The sequence below is a fragment of the Mesocricetus auratus genome, unplaced genomic scaffold (assembly GCF_017639785.1).
Source record: "Mesocricetus auratus isolate SY011 unplaced genomic scaffold, BCM_Maur_2.0 Super-Scaffold_100047, whole genome shotgun sequence".
Taxonomy (NCBI): domain Eukaryota; kingdom Metazoa; phylum Chordata; class Mammalia; order Rodentia; family Cricetidae; genus Mesocricetus; species Mesocricetus auratus.
In genome coordinates this window covers 2,948,879-2,970,413 of record NW_024429224.1, presented here as the reverse complement: position 1 = coordinate 2,970,413, position 21,535 = coordinate 2,948,879, and the positions used below count along the sequence as shown (strand labels likewise).

General features: G+C 37.3%; 1 protein-coding gene across 1 annotated transcript in view; it reads left to right on the top strand.

Annotated features, from left to right (window-relative positions):
- Dennd1a (DENN domain containing 1A) overlaps positions 1-21,535 on the top strand; it is a 490,889-nt gene that overhangs the window by 117,610 nt on the left and 351,744 nt on the right. The window contains 1 exon segment of the mRNA XM_021234065.2: positions 5,987-6,030. Within this exon segment, the coding sequence (XP_021089724.1) occupies positions 5,987-6,030 (44 nt within the window).

The following is a 21,535-nucleotide window of genomic DNA, read 5'->3' as shown; positions in this document are numbered from 1 at the left end:
TTCTAGGTGGTAAATTCTTTTGATACACAGAAACCAAATAAAGGTTCATTTGAAGAAATCGGAAATAATTGTTTTTCTAATTAGTGGCCTATTTATATTCCTGAGACTTTTAGAATCAAATTTCCATTTTAGGATTAGTTATTTTTCACTTAAAACATAAAAATAAGACGAATTCTTCTTGCTTCATTGTCAGGAAAAGGAAAACTGATTTTAAAACTATGTAAAATATTTATGGCATTCCTTTTAAAATGTGACTTTTTAAATAGGTAAGATTTAACTGTGATAGAAATGAGTGCCTTGCTAGAGTGATTATGTCCACTTAAAATGCTAACCCAGTGATTTGAGTATTTTGCGGTTATAAAGTAAGCCAGCATAGCTGAATTCTTGTAGCTTTCTTATGTTTAATGAGAATACCCATCCTTGAAGCTTTCTGTTTGCCTCTGTCTAGTTTGTAATCACATTATCAGGAAACTCTAGCTTCATATTATACAAAGAACTAACATCTTGAAAATAAAGTTTACTTCTAAACATGCTTAGAGAAAGACTGAGGTAACCCTCGAAATGTGTTTCAACTTGTTGGGCTATTTTCTCATCCTGCAGTTTTGATATATAAAATTGGAAAATGCCATTAGGGAAAGAACACAGTGGAGTGTATGATTATCCTATTTGCAGCATATTCCCATCTTCTCATCTGGAAAATTAAATCTGATTACAGCTTGGATTAACATTTATGGTTGTAGAGAGGGAGATAGTATCTTAAACTCCATGAAATTGAGCAATGAGATTATATGGTTGATAGCTGATGTTTAAAGCCTTGGTTTTTAAAGAGCAGACCTATAAAATTGTAAGATTCAAAGGTGCTTAGTATTTTGTCTTTTACTGCCTGAAACATCCTAGAGATAAAGATTGGATAAGTTCAGTAGGCATTAAGTCCAACTTTTTCTGCCTCGATCACTAGTATGTTAAAAGAGAAAGCCGCATAAGCTCTGGAGTGAACTCCCCCATGGGCAGCTTCTTTTAAGAGTCCCCCAGAGACCCCAGTTATGGAAGTTTATGACATTTAGTTAGTATACAGTTGTAACACATTTCATACAAAATGAAGTCAGCATATCTCTCAATAATGGATTAGAAAATATGCCATGCCTTCCTCTTCAAATGTAGTCAATCATGGGTAAGGGAGAGAGAACTAGAAATAATTTGGAATGATCTGTATGTGAAGGTGTGTGTTTACATACTAGTTACCAATGTGCAAATGAGACCTCATACATACCCACAGCATTTTTATGATTTATTTTGTATTTCTGTTGTAAAAACTGTCTACCAGGTTTTCTAGGAACTTAAAGCCTAAGGCAAATGCAAGGATTTTGGAGCTGTATAAAATAATTTATAGCACCTTTCCAGTGAGTCTTGCCCAAACTCTTATTCTATTAATTAAACATCCTGTGGTGATCTGGTATATCTTATTAAATATTTAAAAGTATGTATAGTTGGAGACTAGAAAACATGGGTTGTTGAAACTGAAGAAAGGCAGCCTTTCTTCCTGGAGGTTTCTGTTCTCAGCACAGCCATGCTCTCTGTTGGAATAATACTGTACTGCTGAGAATCCTATACTGTAACAATTGTGTCTTGTGATGTTAGGAGAAGTGGTGGTGTTGTGAGGACAGACTTGTAGATGGTCATGCTTCTAGCAGAAGGCAGTGCTCTTCACACTGTTGTGACACAGAACTTTGTCAAGAGAGCTCTTTTGGGCCTTTCTGGTTAAATGATGTGTAGACTCTTAATCAGATGATTCATATTTTTGACAAGATATTTTAAACACAGATTTTTTTTTTTTAGTTGAAAAATGTTTTCCTGTTGGATGTGGTGGCGCATACCTTTGATCCCAGCACTCTGGAGGCAGAGCCTGGAGGATCTCTATGATTTTCAGGCTGTCCTGGAACTCACAATGTGTTGAGGCTAGCCTGGTCTACATGGTGAGTTCCAGGACAGCCAGGAACCTTGTCTAAAAGCAACAACAACAAAAGAAAAGTGGTTACCTGGGAGATGAGATAATTGATTTGTAAGTTTGAATCAGAAGAAAGTTTCCAAGACAGGAAGTTAGTTTTCTGTCTGAGAGAATGCTCTCAGGAAAAGCCTGCCATGCACTCTGTGCTGTTCTCACGGGTACCCACCTCAGCACATGGCCCGCGTGTGCTCTTCCACTTGGGCACTCTGATCTGCGGATTTGATCTCACCTTAAAAGTTATCTTGCTGGTGACACTGCATTTCGTGGTGAGCTTCTGAATGAGATGGTGTTTGGGTACATTAGAAGTTACAGCACTGGAGGGTATATAAAAATAGACATGTAAATATCAGACTGATGCTGTTTTCCAGTGTACATTATTTTCCATATAAATATATAGAACATTTCATAAAATGTTCCCAGACCATTTAAAACTCAAAGAAATGCAGCTGACGCAATGAAATACATAGAGTACTTGTAAAAACATACAGACACGCAAGTGGACTGCTGCCAGACAGAGATTTAAAGGCGGTTTGCTTAACTGCAGGGTGCTGTGTTTTGTATGTGCCATGCTGAAGCTGTTAGTAAGGAGGGTGCTGTGCTGCTTGAGAAAAGCAGATTGTCTTTGGACCTTTTTAACTCACATGTTTCCAGTGTTGGTATTTTAGTGACATTATGGCATCCCGATCAACTCAATGAGAAAAAAGATTGCAGCCTCTTGTGCAAAATAAATATTTTAAGCCAATTCAAATAAATTGTTTTCACTCTTTGCCTTAAGTTTTACAAAATGGCTTTCATAGTTTTATTAATTATCAGACTGGATCTTTGAACTAATTGAATGGAACTTTAAATTGGACTTTGAACTTAAAAAACATCAGCTTAAAAAAGTATTGTTTTAGAGAATGTTAAGGACTCATGAAATTTGCTTTTTGTAAACTTCTGGGTCTGTAAAGAAAACCAAACAAAAGTCTCATGCTTGAATTGTAGTAAACAATAGTGAGTGTATTACCCTGGAACATTGTTCTGCTGAAATCTGGGGCTCTCACTTTAGAGATGTCCTTAGGCATTTGTGCTGCCAACAATTGAAGCAGTGTTTACTATAATGTGGTTGGGATGGCCTTCTTACTGACTGCCATATCATCTTTCAGTGTTTCAAACTGGATTCATCTTTTCCATCTATTTCCTTTTCTTAATTCTGTATATTGTATATATGAAAAATCATTTAAAATACCATTTTAAAGTCATGGATTTCTTATTAATATGGTTTCTTATTAATAGAAATTTAAAAAAAGAGATTTAAAAATTTGTCTCACATATAAACAAGAAAGCTTGAAGAATATACCACAAATTTTGATTTCTAGTATTTATCCCTTCACAAGATGGTGGTAGAAAAATAAGGCCTGTGGCTTTTATTTCTGCTGATATTTTGTGATTCTCAAGAAGCAAAAACTACTGCAAGATAGAAGGCACACTATAAAGGATCTAATATAAAGTTGTATGGATGATTTTTTTTCTGATTGGAGAGTCATGTTAACCACATGGCATTTGGGAGAAAAGGAGCAACTTATGAGTGACTCTGATTTTCCCACCCTCTGGTTAATTATGCCCCTCAGTGACTTAGAGCTGCTGTTTTGGGGTTTGTTTCTAGGCTAAAATGTCAGGTAGATTTATATGTTTCAGGAATGATAGCCACTGTGCTTTTTTGTTTTTTCATTTTTTTTGAAAGCTTTGCCTTCCACCAGGTTTATTGAGCTGTGCTACTAACTTTTCTTTGTTTGGCCCCACACAATTTGAACATGTATAGATCTGAAATGCTCCAACATCTGATGCTGGCATTTGGCTTAAAAACATTCAGCGCATGAAGTCAGTGCAAATATTCCAAAAATAATAAAACTTCACGAATCTTTAACACTTTGGTCCCAAGTGTTTTGGAGAAGAGATACTATCCTTACCTTGCCTGCCAGCATAGCTATTGCCTTCTGGCCACCTGTCTCAGAGCAGGCCAAAGATAGGCAACACCTTTTCTAGCTGGCTCAGGAGGGTAGCCCCAGTGGTGCTGCAGAGGGAGCGTTACTCTAGGACTCCCCAGGCCTCAAGCTAGACATATCATTAGTCATTTCCCAGTAACTGAAGATGAAGGCAATAAGAACACAATTTCCACTTGTCTTTCTTTTTAACTTCAATTTTTTCTTTTATTTTTGAGATTATATGTAAGCCCATCATTTCCTCATTCCCTTTCCTTTCTCCATATCCTCCCATATTCCCTTCCTTGCCCTCTTTCAAATTCATGGTTGTGATATTGCATATGGACATGTATATACACATACATCCCAGAATATACCTGCTTGTGTATTTTCAGGATAACAGCTGCTGTGCTTTTCTCTGTGGAGACCATTTCTCCTACTCCCAGCATTCCTTAATTGTGTTTAATTCTTTGTGTAGGGGTGACGCCTTGTGGTCTTTCCCTCATTCACTTTGCCATGTCTACTATTGTTGTCCTGGTTCAGCTCTCAGCTCATGTGTAGGTGGTCGTGCTGGTGAGATTGTATGGGTGTAGCTTCTGAGGTTACTAGGAGACGGTCTCACAGCGAACTCCATGATTCTCTGGATCTTAACAATCTTTCTGCCCCCTTTTCCACAGTGTTCTTTTAGTCTGAGGTGTGGGAGTTGTCTCCATTGGGACTGGGACCCACAATTCTTCATTTTGGTTGGTTGTGTTTTTAATTGCAAAGCTAAGCAGACAACACAGAAAGAGCCAAAAATAATGTGCATTATGTACTATCTACATGGGGAACAATAATTTTGGTATTTGTGAATGTTTCTGTTCTTTGGGATAATCTTAGATGTTAAAAAAGTGTCCAATAGCTTTCATGATTTTTAAATAGATATGTCAAAACTTAAAGGTAATAACTTTAGCTTACTCACCAGTTTTGGTCTTTTCTCACTGATGAATTTATTGTTATTTGAAGGATTTGAACCTTTACAAGGATTCATGTTCACAGAGAAGTCAATTGATGTTTTAATGTAGCTTTTAAAGACACATATGAAAAACAAGCAGTGTGTTCTGTGAGATTATTAGAAGGAAAATCCCCAAACATTGCTTTTTGCTTTCCCAAACACATGCTATTCTGACCTTTCACCCCTGCAGCATATCTCCAAGGAGCCAAATCTTTTTCTTCTTGGAGAGACTGCATGCTTTCCTAATGGATTGTAGTTGGAGTACTGATAGTTTTTACTTAGTAATGACTATATTAATTTATAGACATAGCATTTTCTTGAAGTTATGACTTAAGAATGAAGTGGCCCCCTTTATTAACTCCATACTACAGAGGTGGTCAGAAGAGGTATTTTCACCTTTGTATTTTTTATAGTTTCAACACAAACCTAATTATGTCAAGGTAAAAATAATTTTTTTATAATACTCGATTTTATACTAATACACCAAAAGTACTAGTTTTGTTTTGAAGGAAACTTCCTCTAGTTGTGGCTTGTTTTCATGAGCACTTGGGGAATGCTATGTTTTATTTTCCAAAGTGCTGACTTTTACATTTGTTCCTTGAAAGAACTCCTCCCTTGCTGTCGCTTTCTCACTGTTCTGTGTCTGGTACTTAAGGCTGATCAGGCCAACATCTGTAATGATGGAAAGAAGACTGTGATTAGAGAAAAGTTAAGCAGACTAAAGACTCACTTTCTTTGAAAAAGTATATTGAGGGCAGTTTGCAGCTGGCCAGATTTTCACATTAGGTAACAGTCTAAGTTAACAGTAGCATCAGGCCTTTAAAATTTTCCTTTTTGTATTTCTGGAGGAGGGCAATGGGAGTGCCTTACTGAGGCCTTCCTTGTGCTCATCATCATAGCAGCCTCAGCTGCCCCCTTGGATCCCCTGCCAGGGCTGCTATCATCTTCTGATCAAATATTAATGTGTGATCCTCTGCTTGCTCACTAATCCAAAGCCAATTAATATTATCTGTCAATTATTTACAGATCCTGAGGTGCAGAGGCAATTCCCAGAGGACTACAGTGACCAGGTTTGGAATGCGTAATTAATTTTTTACATGACAAAATTTATTTCAGAGTTGTTCAACATATTATTACTGTTCTCTTTACTGAAAGAGATAAATGAAATTTAAAAAGGAATAGAAGTGGTAATTAGGAACCAAAGACAAAAAGTAAAGCACAGTGAAGTAGGATGGAAAATATTAATGCTAGATTTGGGGCATTTCCTCCAGAGGTCTGTGTACAGCAACTTAGCGGGAGATTCCATGTTAGGTGCATCACTGCCCGTGGTCAGTATGAAATTGTTTCTGAGTTGCCTGAAGGTTTTGGTTTTTTTTTTCCTTCTTTTTCCTTTCCTTCTTCTTCTTCTTCTTCTTCTTCTTCTTCTTCTTCTTCTTCTTCTTCTTCTTCTTCTTCTTCTTCTTCTTCTTCTTCTTCTTCTTCTTCTTCTTCTTCTTCTTCTTCTTCTTTTTTTTTTTTTTTTTTTTTTGTAAATATGCTGTTTAAGTAGTCAAGCAGTCTGACCAAAAAGGGAGGGAGCTTTATAACATTTCATGGAATTTGCAGTGGAGGTGGCAACTGCCTGTTGTCATCTTGGAATAAGAAGGTACTTGCAGGGAGAAAGTGCCTTTGACCCTGGGAGGGAGTGCTAAGGCTGCCCGGGTGGTCCCATCCCCTTTCAAAGTTCCAGCACTCTGAGAACAATGGCACAACAGTGTTGAAGTTCTGATGTCACTCTACTCTATAGTTAGTTCCAGGTTATGCATTGAGGCTCCATTTTCTACCCCAAGGAATGCTGAAGGCACTTTGTAGCTTTATTTGGCTCATTACACTTTTAGTTTAAATTTGCAATTTGACATGCTTTTTAAATATTAAAAAAGCATCCTTTACCACAGTGCTATCACAGTTTATCTTTGACAAGTTTATCAAACCTTTTACACATGGAGTATTGTGTACAAAGCATGTTCCTGATGCATTCATTCAAGGTTTCCTGTTACAAGTCCTTGAGTGAGAGTACATATAATGGAAAAGAAACATGCAAGGCCTGTCATAGACGCAGCAAGGATGTCCAATGTGTCTATTTGAAACATGAATATAAGCTAACCGTGCAATGATTTGCTTTGTAACAAAGTATTAGGATTTAAGAATCTGGGAGAGCTGGATTGATTTGCTTTGTGTCGGTCATAATAAGATTTAAAAATAAATAAAAATCTTACCTCTCCTCTCCTTCATTCTCTACTAATAGAGTTAAATTTTAACCATGTTTTAAGTTGCTATGAGATTAAGTCCTTTTAATTAAACAATATAAACCTAAGATTATGTGATTTTTAAAGAAAATTACTGATCACCTTTCTTTAAGTAATATCTATAGGATGAAAAACTATTGCTTGTAATTTACTGATGGCCGTAGCTCTTAAGAAAATGAAAATCTTTTAAGTAGGTAAATAACTTTAGTGATTCCCTGACCTGAAAGATCCAGGGAGGGACCATTCTGTAGTAGAAAACTTAGAACAGCATGGTTACTATCTGGGTCTAGTCCTTTAAATAGAGTTCTTTACTAGTTCCAAAAGAAAAATATGAGTTTTGAAGTACATAACTTTAGAAACTGCATAGGTAATAAGTTTGTAACAAAACTTTAGAAAGTAGAGGTAAAGCAAAAATAAAATGTAAGAAGCATAAAGAAAATATAAACCATTCTGGTGTTTTACTACTCAGAAGAAACTACTGGAACAAACTGGAGTGTGTTCATTTCTCCTGAGTATGTCTGTATATTCATGTGTTTGAGGAGGATGTGTGTGCATGTACTATCCATGTATATGTGTATCCACAGAGAAATCTAGACCTTTTCTGTACTGTCATTGCATGTGGAGTCCAGTTGGCTAATGTGATGTTAGCTGTGTGGTAGATTTAGTCCTTTACCTTTGTCAATAAATGGCCTCACATACATTTCCTCTGTCAAAGTTGGAGCGATTGAAATTGTAGTAGGCATTTATGAAATAGTAGCCATAGTTATTGTAAAGGTGCTTACAGGATAGAGGTATTTGGTTTCTTTGTTTGGAAGAGTGACACAGTGTTGAATTTGAGAACCAGATTTAAGGGCTAAAGGCAATCCAACAAGAATGTGCACAGTACAGTCTTATTTAGCATCTCCTCAAACTTAAGATATATAATTTCCCTTCTTGACCACAAACAACTCAGGAAATGAGACATGAAGGACCTACCGGATTTTTTGAAGATATTATTTCCAACTTGTACTTGAGAATCATATTTACTATGAAAGAAAATGAGGAATGCTTATTTCTTATTTGCCTTTTAAAATCATTTATATTTTAATTTCATAAGCTTTTTTCACATTATCATTTGTTTGAATAAACCAAATTATGTCTCTCCCGTGTGTGTGTGTGTGTGTGTGTGTGTGTGTGTGTGTGTGTGTGTGTGTGTGTGTGTGTATAACTTTCAAATTATGCCTCTCCCAAATACCATTATAGAAGATTCTTGGAAATCTTTCTGCTTTGTATACTTTAAGTACAACATTTCAAATATTAAACATTTATGATGAGGTCCTTTAGGAATATTTAAGATAATTCACCAACCATTATAACATTTATTACTGTGCGGGTATGAACACCTCTGTTTTCTCCCCCCATACCTTCTCCCTTCAGTTTTCACTCCTCATTCGCCTAAACTACCAGAGCTTGTTTTTACATATAGTGTGTTTCCCTTGTACCCGCACACTTGATCAGAGATGCTGGCTGATGCTAGATGTTTTATTCTGTGTGTTCTTTGTACCTTACAGTAAAAGAATCTGTCACAAATTATTGTGCCTCACTGCTTTAGAAACTGAGAAAAAAGGGAGGTTAGATTGACATCTGTGACTGAATAATGATGACCAGCCTTTTGGCTCTCCTTGAGCCACAAAGCTAGCACTGCCTTTAGAGTGGAAAAAGAAGTAAGAAGAAAGGGGAGGGATAAAAGAGAGTTACAAATCTGTGCTCTCGGAGATGTATTACTGTTGGGCCAGTTGTCTGCATGGTATGATAATCCATTTTGATCTTCTCTGTCTTAATTGTCTGCTAAAGACAAATGGGCAGTAAAAGTTCATCAGTTTCATCTTTTTGCTTCTCGTTTAGAAGCAGAATAAATGATCCCTCACTACAGAGGAAGCCTTTCTTTCTGTCACGGAAGTAATGCAGACCCAACACGTTTTATTAAAATGTTTTCCCCTCATTATTTCAGTATTCTCAGCTCTGATAGATCTTACTGTTTCATAAAAAAATGTAATCTGAAATGTAAATAAGGGTCTTGATACAAAAAGAAGCAGTAATGAGCAGCCTGAGCCACATTTTAGGGCTCTTGATTGTAATTACTGACAAAGTGATTTCTCTGTGTCCCACTTTTTTCCTTCCTTAAGTTGTCTGTGACACAGTCAGACCACAATGACATCTATGGTTTAAAACCGTCAAATCACTGTAGCACTCAATATTTCACGAAAATCTAGTGAGCCTGCTATCTTTAAGCCTGAAAATACGGCTTTGATAATTCCTGGAAGATGTATAGTGTTTTTTTTTTTTTTAACTAAAACAAACAACAAGGAAAAAAAGGAAAAGCAAGGGCTTCTCAGAGTTCCCATTACTCATCTGCTTTTGTTTAAAGCTTAACTAGTTTAAATATTAAAATATCAGCAGTGGTAGGATTCTGACTTGAAAGGGGCCTTGTACTTCTGCAAAAAAAACTTCAACAGCTTATTATGAGATGAAAATATTCTCTGTCTCCTAAGTATATAATAAAATAGGCATTTTATAGTTAAGGTTATGAAACTGAGGATGGATTTTGAATTACTTTGGGTTAGGGGAAAAGTCTATTCTGTCTCCAACCATGAGCAGTAGAAGATTCCTGTTAGAGGACAGAAGCACAGTAGCAATGCGGTCCTCTCATTCTGAAATATAGCACACTAGTCTGACACTGGAAATAAGAAAACCAGGACTATCTTTGAATCACAAATAAAACCGTAGTTCTAGAGTCAACTAGTTGGATTTGTACTTACGTCCTTTTGTTTACTCTGTTCATTCATAATTACAGGAATCATTGGTAAAACTTTATTGTGTTAGTACCATTTTAATGAATACTAATTGAATTAAAGGAAAACAGTAGTTAAATTTATATGTTTTTTGCAAATGATACTGCTCTCATCAGTAGCCCATTATTGACTTTAAAACAGTGTGTTTTTCATATTAATAATTGGTAGCAATTGTGATGAATGGTATAGGGTAGTATGAAATAAAGATATAGTAACCTACCTAGTATTGTGCTATGTCAAGTAAAATAGGTATTATACATGATTTTAAATCATATTGGTCATAATGTGATTATTTTTTATCATATAATATATGTGATTATTAATTTGTTCTCACAATTGCACTTTTTGTAGCTCATTTGTTGTAAAAGTGGCTGTTAGATTTGAGGATACTAGAAGTTACTTTGCCAAGTATTCATGTATATTTTGATAAAATAGTGTGTTACTTTTAATTATGACACTTTAAAACAAAATTAATTCTTGTTGATCCTCTCTCCTGGGCCGCCTCCTTCTCCTGTTGCACTCCCTGCTTCCCTCCATGGCCTTCTTCTCACCTTTGAAGCCTTTTTGTTTTTCTGTCTTTGGAACAGGTTCTCTCACTGGTTGATCTTACACTTACTGGGCTCAAGCAATCTAACTATATGCCTTCCTTGTAGCTGGGAATGGCAAGCTCTTTATGGCATTACACACCTCAGGATAGAGTCTGCAGATTTGTTTGCATTTCATTCAATTGATTTGCTGAATCATGATGGTGAAATAGATAACATTTTAAACAACTCAACATCCCAGACTTAACACTGATGCAACTAATAAGGAACTATACTTTCTGCCTTTTCTTCTTCATCACTATTTTTGATGGTAAAACCAGTCTAGGAAGGAGACTGTTTGATTTGTGCAGATAGAGATTAGTAAATTAGCACACCATGCTCCAGACACCACGCCAGGAATCTAGGAAGAAAAGAATGATAGACTACAGCTGTGGTCAATAGTAGGCCCTGGAAGTAACTTATGGCCAGAGTATGTTGATATTCAATGAATGGTGACCTGGTCAGAAAACCTGATGTTGGGCATGATGAGTGATGATGATGATGTAATTACAGCCCTGCCATAGAAGATAGCAGTCATCAAGAGTGGTACAGAGAAGCTCAAGTGGAAAATGTTAGAGAGCTTCCCTATAGAAATACCTTCTTTTACACCCATTTTACATACGTGCTTTCTAAGAGTGGCTGTTGATTTATGGGGTTTTTAACTAACTGCCCCAGTCACTTTTCATATACATTTGGCATTCTGGAAGTGTGGGTGAACTTGTAATTTTTTTGTGTGCAAAATATGAATTCTCAATCCCTTCGGCCTCTTTCCAGACTGAAGGGGACCATAAGCCTAATGTTCCAAAAGTGCCTTGCTGCAGAGTTTTCTTGGAGCAGGGTATCAGTTCCATGACTGCACTGAGTGTGACTGTTGTAGTATATTGTATTACAGCTCTCTAAATGATTTATTGGATTGAAGATGGATGAGCATACCGAGATCAAGCATCTGCTGCTCTGTATATGATTTATTCATTTATTGGGACACAGTTTTGCTATGAAACCCAGATTCTCTTGGAATTTGTAGCCCCCTGCCTCATGCTGGGATTATAGCTATACCACCACCTAAGCCTTAATTTTATATTGTTATTAGAAGTATTTTTTGGCTTTATTCTTGCTCCCTCCCCAACCCCCCCAGCCCCCCCCCAAACCCTCAAAACAAAACAATTAAAATGCAAGGGATGAGGTTGCATAGCTGTCTTAATGATTAAAAGCACTGGCTGTTCTTCCAGAGGACTCAGGTTCAATTCCCAGCACACATATAGCAGCTCACAGCTATCTGTAATTCTAGTCCTAAGGGAGCCAATGTCCTCTTCTGGGCTCTATGGGTACCAGGCACCCACATGGCGCACAGGCAAAACAACCATACATATAAAATAATAAAAATGAAATAGCCGGGCTGTGATGGTGTACACCTTTAATCCCAGCAGTCCTCGGGAAGCAGAAGCAGGTGGAGCTCTGTGAGTTCAAGGCCAGCCTGGTCTAGAGAGTGAGTTAGGATAGCCAGGACTGTTTCACAGAGAAACCCTGCCTTACAAAACCAAAACAAATAAACAAACAAAACAAAACAACAGAAACCAAACCTTAAAAAGTTTACATGTCTGAGGGTGCTAATGCATGGTTGGTCTTATTTTTTTTTAGCAAATTACCCAATAAAATTAATAGCGAACGAAGTCTAGTTTTGGATGAATTTTAAATTAAAAAATTTTAATTACATATAATTGTTTTGTGTATATGTGCCTGTGTGGGAAAGCTGGAAGACAGCTTGTGGGAGTCAGAGCTATCCTTCCACCATGTGGGTTCTGTGGATGGAGCACAGGTTGTCATGCTTGACAGCATGTATCTTTACTGACTGCAACAATTCACTGGCCCTGCTTTTGAGAGTCTGTCTTGTTTTTAGTTGCATGTGATTGGTTCCTGTTGCTCTTTGTGTAGGTACCTGTTAGTCTCCATTAATCTTGTTTTCTTCCCTAGACTACTCTCTAGACTGTCTAAGTTTTCAGTTTTCTTTTGCATTTATATACTCAGCTTTTCTCATGTGCATTCTTTCTAACAGCCAGCAAGCCAGTGACCCCAGTCTATCTTCTACAATAACAGTTCTCAACCTGTAGGTCATAACCCTTCTACCGGTGGAACAACTCTTTCATGGTTTGTTTACAGCCATCAGAAAACACAGATATTTGCATTACAATTCATAACAATAACAAAACTACAGTTACGAAGTAGCAACAGAAAATTTTATGGTTGGAGGTCACTAATATGAGAGGAACTGTATTAGAGGGACACAGCATCAGGAAGGTTATTCTAAAACTTAGGCAGATCACACCACTCCTCTGTGGGTAAAATTTTCCATCATCGTTTTCTCCCTACTATTTGTTTGTTTTGAATAAAGACCTTAGCCACATCACTGTGTAGCTGAGGCTGGCCTTGAACTTGTGACCCCCCACCTCTGAGTTCTGGGATTAAAAGATGTGCTTCAATGCTCAAATTCTGTAGTTGAACCTCTTGGTGGTTGCTGATACCTTCAGGAGGTATTTCTAAACTTGAACATATCAGTCACCAAACATTTGACATTGATTCAACTTCAGTGCTTGTCTCTTATTAGCTCTAATAATATTGATGTATACTTCTATCATTTCCCAGCATGCTTTGCTCTTTCCCTAGCATTTCTACCCAAATTGTTTTTATGGTTGAGATATTTTCTTCTTTTTTGTTCTCTCAGTCCTACACCAGAACACAGTTTATGTTACATAGCCTGGGAAACTTGCCCTGATTGAACTATTAAGTCGGAGAACACTTGAAACATTTACTCCTTACATTCTGTTGTCTATTATGTTTCTGCTTGGTGAATATTAAGATCTATATGAGTACAGAAGCATAAGAGTGATGATTTAGAGCATGTAGTTTGGATGCAGCTCTGCCATTTATACTTTGAGATTTCACTTCCTTACTTGTAAACTTAGAGATGGTCACAGTAAAGACCCTAAGGGATGTGGGTCAGGATTAAGTAAAGCAAAGTGCATGAAGTGGAAACAAAACAAACAAACAAAAAAAGCAATCCAGCATCTAAGTGTAACCAGTAGCTGCAGATTCTCTGTTGTTAACTAGAAGTAGATTTAAGGTGGGAAGCTAATGTTTGTTCAGGCTGAGTGTGATAGATAACCTTTGCCTCTAGATTTCCAGATCCATCTCTTGAAGAATCAGGGAAATTCTTTCTTGATAAATCCATACTGTTCAGAATGAACTTCGACATCATAAAGGGGATTACAAGTGATGTGCCAAGGAAAGAAGAGATTAATGGGAAACCATTCTTGAATATTTAAGTTCTGAGATGTACTAAACATGTAAAAGCTTTTTACATAGTGATGAAGGGGTTTCAAGTAGTTTAAAATTTTTATTATAAGACTTTGTTGTTGAAAACCTCAGAATTTTATTAATAGGTCCCACTGTCCTTGTAAATGAGCCTTTTGTTGTTGTATATGGGCATTGTATTATTAGGTTACCTTTCATTTTGGAATGCTTATGTAGTATAGTAAAGATTCCTCTGGCCATTACAATTTCTAACTGAGAATCAGTGTCAGATTTTAAATGTGACTTAATAGGGCGGTCTAGACTGTGGACATGGGTTAGTGAGTGGAAATGAAAAGAATTTATAAATGATTGAGATTATTTCTTTGTGTGTGTGTGTGTGTGAGTGTTATTGGCTTTGAAGAAATTTAATATAAATATTTTATATTAAAATTTGATAAATAAAAATTATATTTATCAAGGATTATTTGTTACCGACTGGCTTTGAAAAACATGAGATATAATGTTTCACATTGTTTTGATCAATAAAAATGTTCTTACACAGCCCACTTATCTGACTCATTTTAAAAAGTTGTGGTTTACAAGTCACCTCTTTTGTATCTCCAGTTATACCTGAGAATATTTTACCATGACCTTATTTATTTTATTTTAAAAAAATTTTTAAATTATTTCATGTGCATGGATGTTTTTTCAGCATGTATATCCATGTATCATGTACCTGGTTCCCACAGAGGCCATAAAAATGTTTTAGATTCACTCTGGGATCTCCTGGCCTGGGGACTGTAGGCAGGTGGACTTGCCCCCGGTGGACAAAGCAACTGTGAACCTGCTGAAATTTCTGGGTCACACCCACCCCCACTCAGGGCTGAGGTGAGCACCGGGCCCCACTTCGGGCCTGACTTCCTGAAATTTCTGGGTCACACCCACCCCCACTCAGGGCTGAGGTGAGCCCCAGGCCCCACTTCGGGCCTGACTTCCTTCCTCTTGTCTACTCTGGAATCTCCTGGCCTGGGGACTGAAGGCACACTGACTTGCCCCTGACTTACCAACCAACCTCCAGCCTGCACAGTCCTAATCCAGTTCCCACCCACTGGAAGAGGGTGCGCCTCAGACCCACCTGCACCCACTGTGAGGCTCATCAGAGTATTGGACCTGCTTGCACCCACCGGAAGAGAACCCTGGGCCCGTACCCACCAGGAGAGGAAGAGACCCCACCTGTACACACTGGAAGACGACACTATAAGAACACATCCAACAACCAAAAAATCAATATGATGCCACCAGAATCTAGGGACTCTATACCAGCAAGACCTGAACATCCCAACACAGATGAAACAAAAGAGAATGACCATAAAAACAATTTCATGAGGATGATAGCGACCCAATAGGGTTTAATAGACATGTATGGAACATTCCATCCAAACACACAAGAATATATCTTCTTCTCACTGACACATGGAAACCTACTCTAATATTGACCACATACTATGCAACATAGCAAACCTCAGCAGATATAGAAAAATTGGAATGACCCCCTATATATTGTCAGACCACCATGTTAGAATTCAACAACAGCACAAATTGCAGAAACCCTACAAACTCATGGAAATTGAACAATGTGCAATTGTAGCATTCCTGGATCAAGGAAGAAATAAAGTAAAAACTTCCTAGAATTCAATGAAAATGAAGACACAACATACTCAAACTTATGGGACACTTTCAAAACAGTACTAAGAGGAAAGTTCATAGCACAAATGCTCACATGAAGAAACAGGAGAACAGTCAAAGTAGAGAATTAACAGCACAACTGAAAAGCTCTAGAACAAAAAGAAGCAAACTCACCCAGGAGGAGTAGATGCCAGGAAATAAACTGACGGCAGAAATTAATCAAGTCAAAACAAAGAAAACGATACAAAGAATCAATGTAACAAAGAGTTGGTTCTTTGAGAAAATCAACAAGATAGAGAAACCTTTATCCAAATTAACCAAAAGGCAGGGAGAGAACATGCAAATTAACAAAATCAGGAATGAAAAAGGGGCATAACGGACACTGAGGAAATCGAGAGAATCTCTACGTTATTCTTTGAAAACCTGTATTCCACAAAATTCAAAAATCTAAAGGAAATGGACAATATTTTGGATAGATATCACCAACATTAAATCAAGAACAGATAAGCAATTAAAACAGACCTATAACCCCTAGTGAAATAGAAACAGTCATCAAAAGTCTCCCAACCAAAAAAAAAAAAAAAAGCCCATGCCCAGATTGCTTCAGTGCAGAATTCTACCAGAAAATCAAAGAAGAGCTAATACCAACAATACTCAAAGTGTTCCACACAATAGATGCAGAAGGTTCATTGCCAAACTCTTTTTATGAGGCTACAATTACCTTGGTACCCAAGCCCCACAAAGACACAACTAAGAGAACTACAGAGCAATATCTCTCAAGAACATTGATGCAAAAATACTCAATAAAATTCTAGCAAATCAAATCCAAAAACATATCAGAAAAATCATCCACTATGGATCAAGTAGGCTTCATCCCAAGGATGCAGGGATGGTTCAATATACGAAAATCCTTCAATGTAATCCACCATATAAACTGAAAATAAATCAACACATGATCATCTCAGTAGATGTTGAAAAAGCTTTTGACAAAATCCAACACCCCTTCATGATAAAGGTCCTCGAGAGATCAGGGATAACAGGAACATACCTGAACATAGAACATAATAAAAGCAATATACAGTAAACCAACAGCGAACATCAAGCTAAATGGAGAGAAACTCAACACAATTCCTCTAAAATCAGGAACAAAACAAGACTTTCTAGCTAGAGCAATAAGACAACAAGAGGAAATCAAGGGGATATAAATTGGAAAGGAAGAGGTCAGACTTTCACTATTTGCAGATATGATAGTTTACATAAGTGACCTTAAAAACTATCAGGGAACTCCTACAGCTGATAAACACCTTTAGCAAAATGACAGGATACAAGATCAACTCAAGAAAATCAGTAGCCCTACTATATACAGAAGATAAATGGGCTGAGAAAGAAATCAGAGAAGCATCACCCTTTACAATAGCCACAAACAGCATAAACTATCTTGGGGGCAATGCTAACTAACAAGTGAAAGACCTGTATAGCAAGAACTTTGAGTCTTTAAAGAAAGAAATTAAGGAAGATAACCAGTAAATGGAAAATCTCCTATGCTTTTGGATAGCATTGCTAATCAAGTAACGTGTGAGATACAGAATGTATTCTGTTCCACCGATGGTCTATATGAAGCTAATTTTATTCACATCCAAGGTCAAATTAATTTACAAGAGGATAACTTCTGTATGAGATTAGTAATAGACTCACTGAACTTCGGTAGAACTTTTAGTATAAGACTCTTAAGTTTCCTTTTAATTGCCCCTTAAACTCTTTCAAGAAAACAGATGACCACTAGTATGTGAGAAACAAAGTCTGGATAGGCCAGTTTCATAGTGAGAAGTAATTCACATAAGCCTAATTTTTAAAATTATATAATTGAATATTCTATTTCACTTTTCTATGCTATGAGTAAATCTTAACATTTAAAGCTCGATTTTCTGGTAAATTCAAGTCTCTTGTTTGCGTGCTATTTTCAGTGATTCTTATAGTACCTCAGGAGCCAGGAAGAACTCATGGAGAATAGTCTAAGTGCCTAGAGCCTGGATGGGTTGAGAATGAATTTGCAGGCAGGATGCAAAGGCCCCACACCTCCCAGGGATGCACAGTACATGATCACAAAGTTCAGACTCTTTTCTAGGACACAGGATCCCTCATGCCATGGCCTCTGCCAACCAACACCTTTTTCCTTTCCTGGGTGGTGGGCTTCCTTCAGTTCCTGTGCTGGGGTCTCTTACTCCGGCTTTTGCCTTCCTCTTTGTCCCTTTCCTCTTCTGGCCTGGTGAGTTCCTGCTCACTCCTTAAAACCTCCCTTTCTCACTTTCTGAGAAGTCCTTCTTTCCTTACATGTAAATTCAGGCCCCTGCTATTTTGTGTAGAGCTTTATGTTCTTTTCTCTCACAGATCCTGTGTAGTTTGAGTGATCTGTGAATGCATTCATTCCATCAGCTGATGGGGAGTGTCCTTAGTTATGATAAAGATAAGTTACATAAAAACTTTAAACTCACAAAGATAGGATGACAATATTTTCTTTAAATTTTGCCTAATGTTAGTGGACTAAATATTGTCAACTATAGTTCTTACTTGATAACTGTTTTGTTATATATAATTTTACCCTGCTAAAGTTAAACCTTTTTATTTAGACAGAAAACAGCAGATGATGTGGGATGTACTTCTGTATATATGTTTCTCTTATTGGTTGATGAATAAAAACACCGTTTGGCCAATAGAGGCAGGAAGATAGTTGGGACTAGTAGATGAGGAGAATTCTGGGAAAGGTAGGCAGGAGAGCCCACCAAAAGTGGATGCAATGTAGCCGGCAAAGGTGTGGGCATTCTCCGGTAAGCCAAGACAGACAAAAAAAAAGTTTTAAGAGTTGAGATGGTGAGCACAGCTTTCTGTGTTGGTGGTAAAATACCCCTGCCATATTGGAAAGCCAGCAGCTAAAATGTCTGCTTTAATTTTAATAATGCTGTTTAGCATATAAAAGACCCTTGGTCATCAAAAGAGAGATGTGCAGTAAAGACAGATTCTGATGAGGGGGAAAAACAAAACAAACAAACAAACAAAAAAACCTCTTAAGGGTTTATAGTGTGTTTAAAAATATATGTAGACTTGTGCAACAAAAAAAAAAAAGAGTAGCTTGGTGTGGTGGCACACACTTTTAATACCAGCACTGGTGAGGCAGAGGCAAGCCTGGTCTACAAAGTGAATTCCAGGACAGGCAAAGTACACAGAGAAACCCTGTCTCAAAATACAAAAAAATTAAAAGTATCAGAAATAGAGTAATTAAAAAAGCCACATAAAGATGGAAAGTACATAGAGAGTCTGGATACTGTATGATACTGTATGCTATGTTGTTGTCTTTGAATTGTTTAATTGCTAAGGAATGAGCAACAACTGCTAAAAGACATTTGATTATAAATGCTGCTGGATTAATCCAACCTACATATTTTAAAAATGCTTTGACTTCAAAATTTAAGTCTAAGAACATATTACTTTGGAAAAGAGATTTTGTTTTGTTTCCACAGAAGATGAAAAGCTGTGGATCCCTTCCAGTCTAATATGGTTTGGTCAAGCAAGACCCCCCTGAAGCAGTGTCCCAGGTGATCCAACATCCAAAACACCTGAGATGATGCAGCCTTGCAGACCACTACAGTCAGGATTTGTCCTGGTTTGTGGGTTTTCTCAGGGTCCCATGGTATTGACAGCGCCCCCCCCCCCCCCCCAACAACAGGAAGCAGTTTGGAGAAAGTGATCTTCAAATTTCCAAATATTGTTTATAATTTTATTTTCATTTAAACCAGGCTCATTATAAATGGTACATGATTACAGTCAATCTTCCTAAAAGGACGGGGTATGATATAGAAATGAATATTTGCATTGATACGGATTTTAGTTTATTGATATAAATTTAAGGTCAACTTGTTTTTATGTATATTTCTCCTCCTGTTTAGGTATTGTGGTTATACAGCTCAGTTAAAAATGTAATGTCTAATTAAATACAGATTATAGTCACCTATAATAGTTAAAACTTAATAGGTCAATTAGGTCTAGATATATAGCGATATATTTCAAATGGACAGATATTCTTCAAACCTTTCAAAGACCTACAGAATATGCCATTTAATAAAATTTAGGATTTTTCATGATTGTGAGACACAACTGCTCCTGGCAACACCAATTACTTCAGAGAGGAAGATGGGTATCAGAGAAACTCCTTATGGAGTTTGCCTTCCACATGGCAAGGCTAGCCATTTGGGCAAGAAACTGTTCTTGTGTGGACTGTTTGACTTCATGCTATATAAGCTGGGCATGCAGGACCCACAGGAAAGTGACTGCTGAACTTGATAAAACAAGATGGAACAGTTCTGCAGGGTTCCTGCTTCATAGAAGAGTCTGTCAGACATTCTGCAGGACACGGAGAAAAACTGCCTGACAAAATGTCAATACAGGTGAACAGTTTGAAATTTCCTGCTTTGCTGAGAGGTCTGTCAGATACTCTAGACCTATAGGCTGAAGATGGATGCCCCCACATTACAGAATAATGTTAAGTGACTGTCCAGGCAGCTATATGTCTCTGTCAGTTCTAGAGTTTATATACTATCCTTCTGAGGACTTTGATGGAGTTGAAGACAGATAGTTATGGTTATGATTTTCCTAAGTTATGATAAAGATAAGTTACATATAAAACTTTAAACTCACAAAGATAGGATGACATAGTATTTTCTTTAAATTTTGCCAAATGTTAATAGACTAAATATTGTTACTATAGTTCTTACTTGATAACTGTTTTGTTACATATAATTTTACTATGTTAAAGTTACAACCTTTCTTTTTATTTAGACAGAAAAGAGGAGATGATGGGGGAATGTACTTTTGTATATATGTTTCTGTTATTGGTTGATGAATAAAAACACTGTTTGGCCAATAGAGGCAGAAAGATAGGTGGGACTAGTAGATGAGGAGAATTCTGGGAAAGGTAGGCAGGAGAGCCCACCAAAAGTGGATGCAATGTAGTTGGCAAAGGAGTAACAGGTGTGGGCATTCTCTGGTAAGCCAAGACCACGTGTAAATACTTAGATTAGTAGCAATGGGTTAATAATTAAGACAGAGATAGCTAATAAGAAGCCCTATCCATTGGCCAACAGTTTAATAATTAATAAAGTATCTATGTGTTTATTTGGGTTTGAAAAGCGGCAGTGGGACCTGGCTGGAAAGGAAACACCAGCAACACATCAGCTTCTTTCTTTTCAGCTAGATCTTACACTCCGTGTGAACAAGGCCTATATCTTACATGGTTTGTCTCATCCCTGGCTTCTAGCACATTGTTTACTACTAAGTAGACTATTCATTAGCATGTTGAAATGCCATACATACTTAGGGAAACATTGCTGTTTCCTTCTAAAATAGTCTTAAAGCCTACTTGATTTTAGGGGTTGCTTCACCCTCTGCCATGTTTGCAAACACTTGGAAAGGTTTCAGAGACCTAAAGGCTTTTCTTCACAAGTTATCTTGAAGTCCAATAGCCATGGTAAATGTTTGAGGTCTAGTCACACAAATGGACCATCTGCCCCCAGCAAGAGTCAGTGAATGGTATTCTGAAAGCCTTTCTTATTCTGATGGAGTGAAAGATCAGAGCTGCATAGTAATGCAGATGGTTAGCCTAAATCTTTGACATGTTGAATTTGGAGTATAGAACACAAGGCAGAATGACAAACAGGTGTTATAATAGGGGCCTAGAGCTAGGAAGGTTGTCCAGAACAGAGGGTTCAGTTGACTCATTTACTAGTGAGTGTAGTGGAAACTAAAGTATAGGTAGAAGTCCAGGAAGCAGATTTCATGGAAAAGGGTTGGAGAGGGGTCCAGAAGACAAATAGGGTCAGGAAAAAGCCCTCCACCCTTTCTCAGCTCACA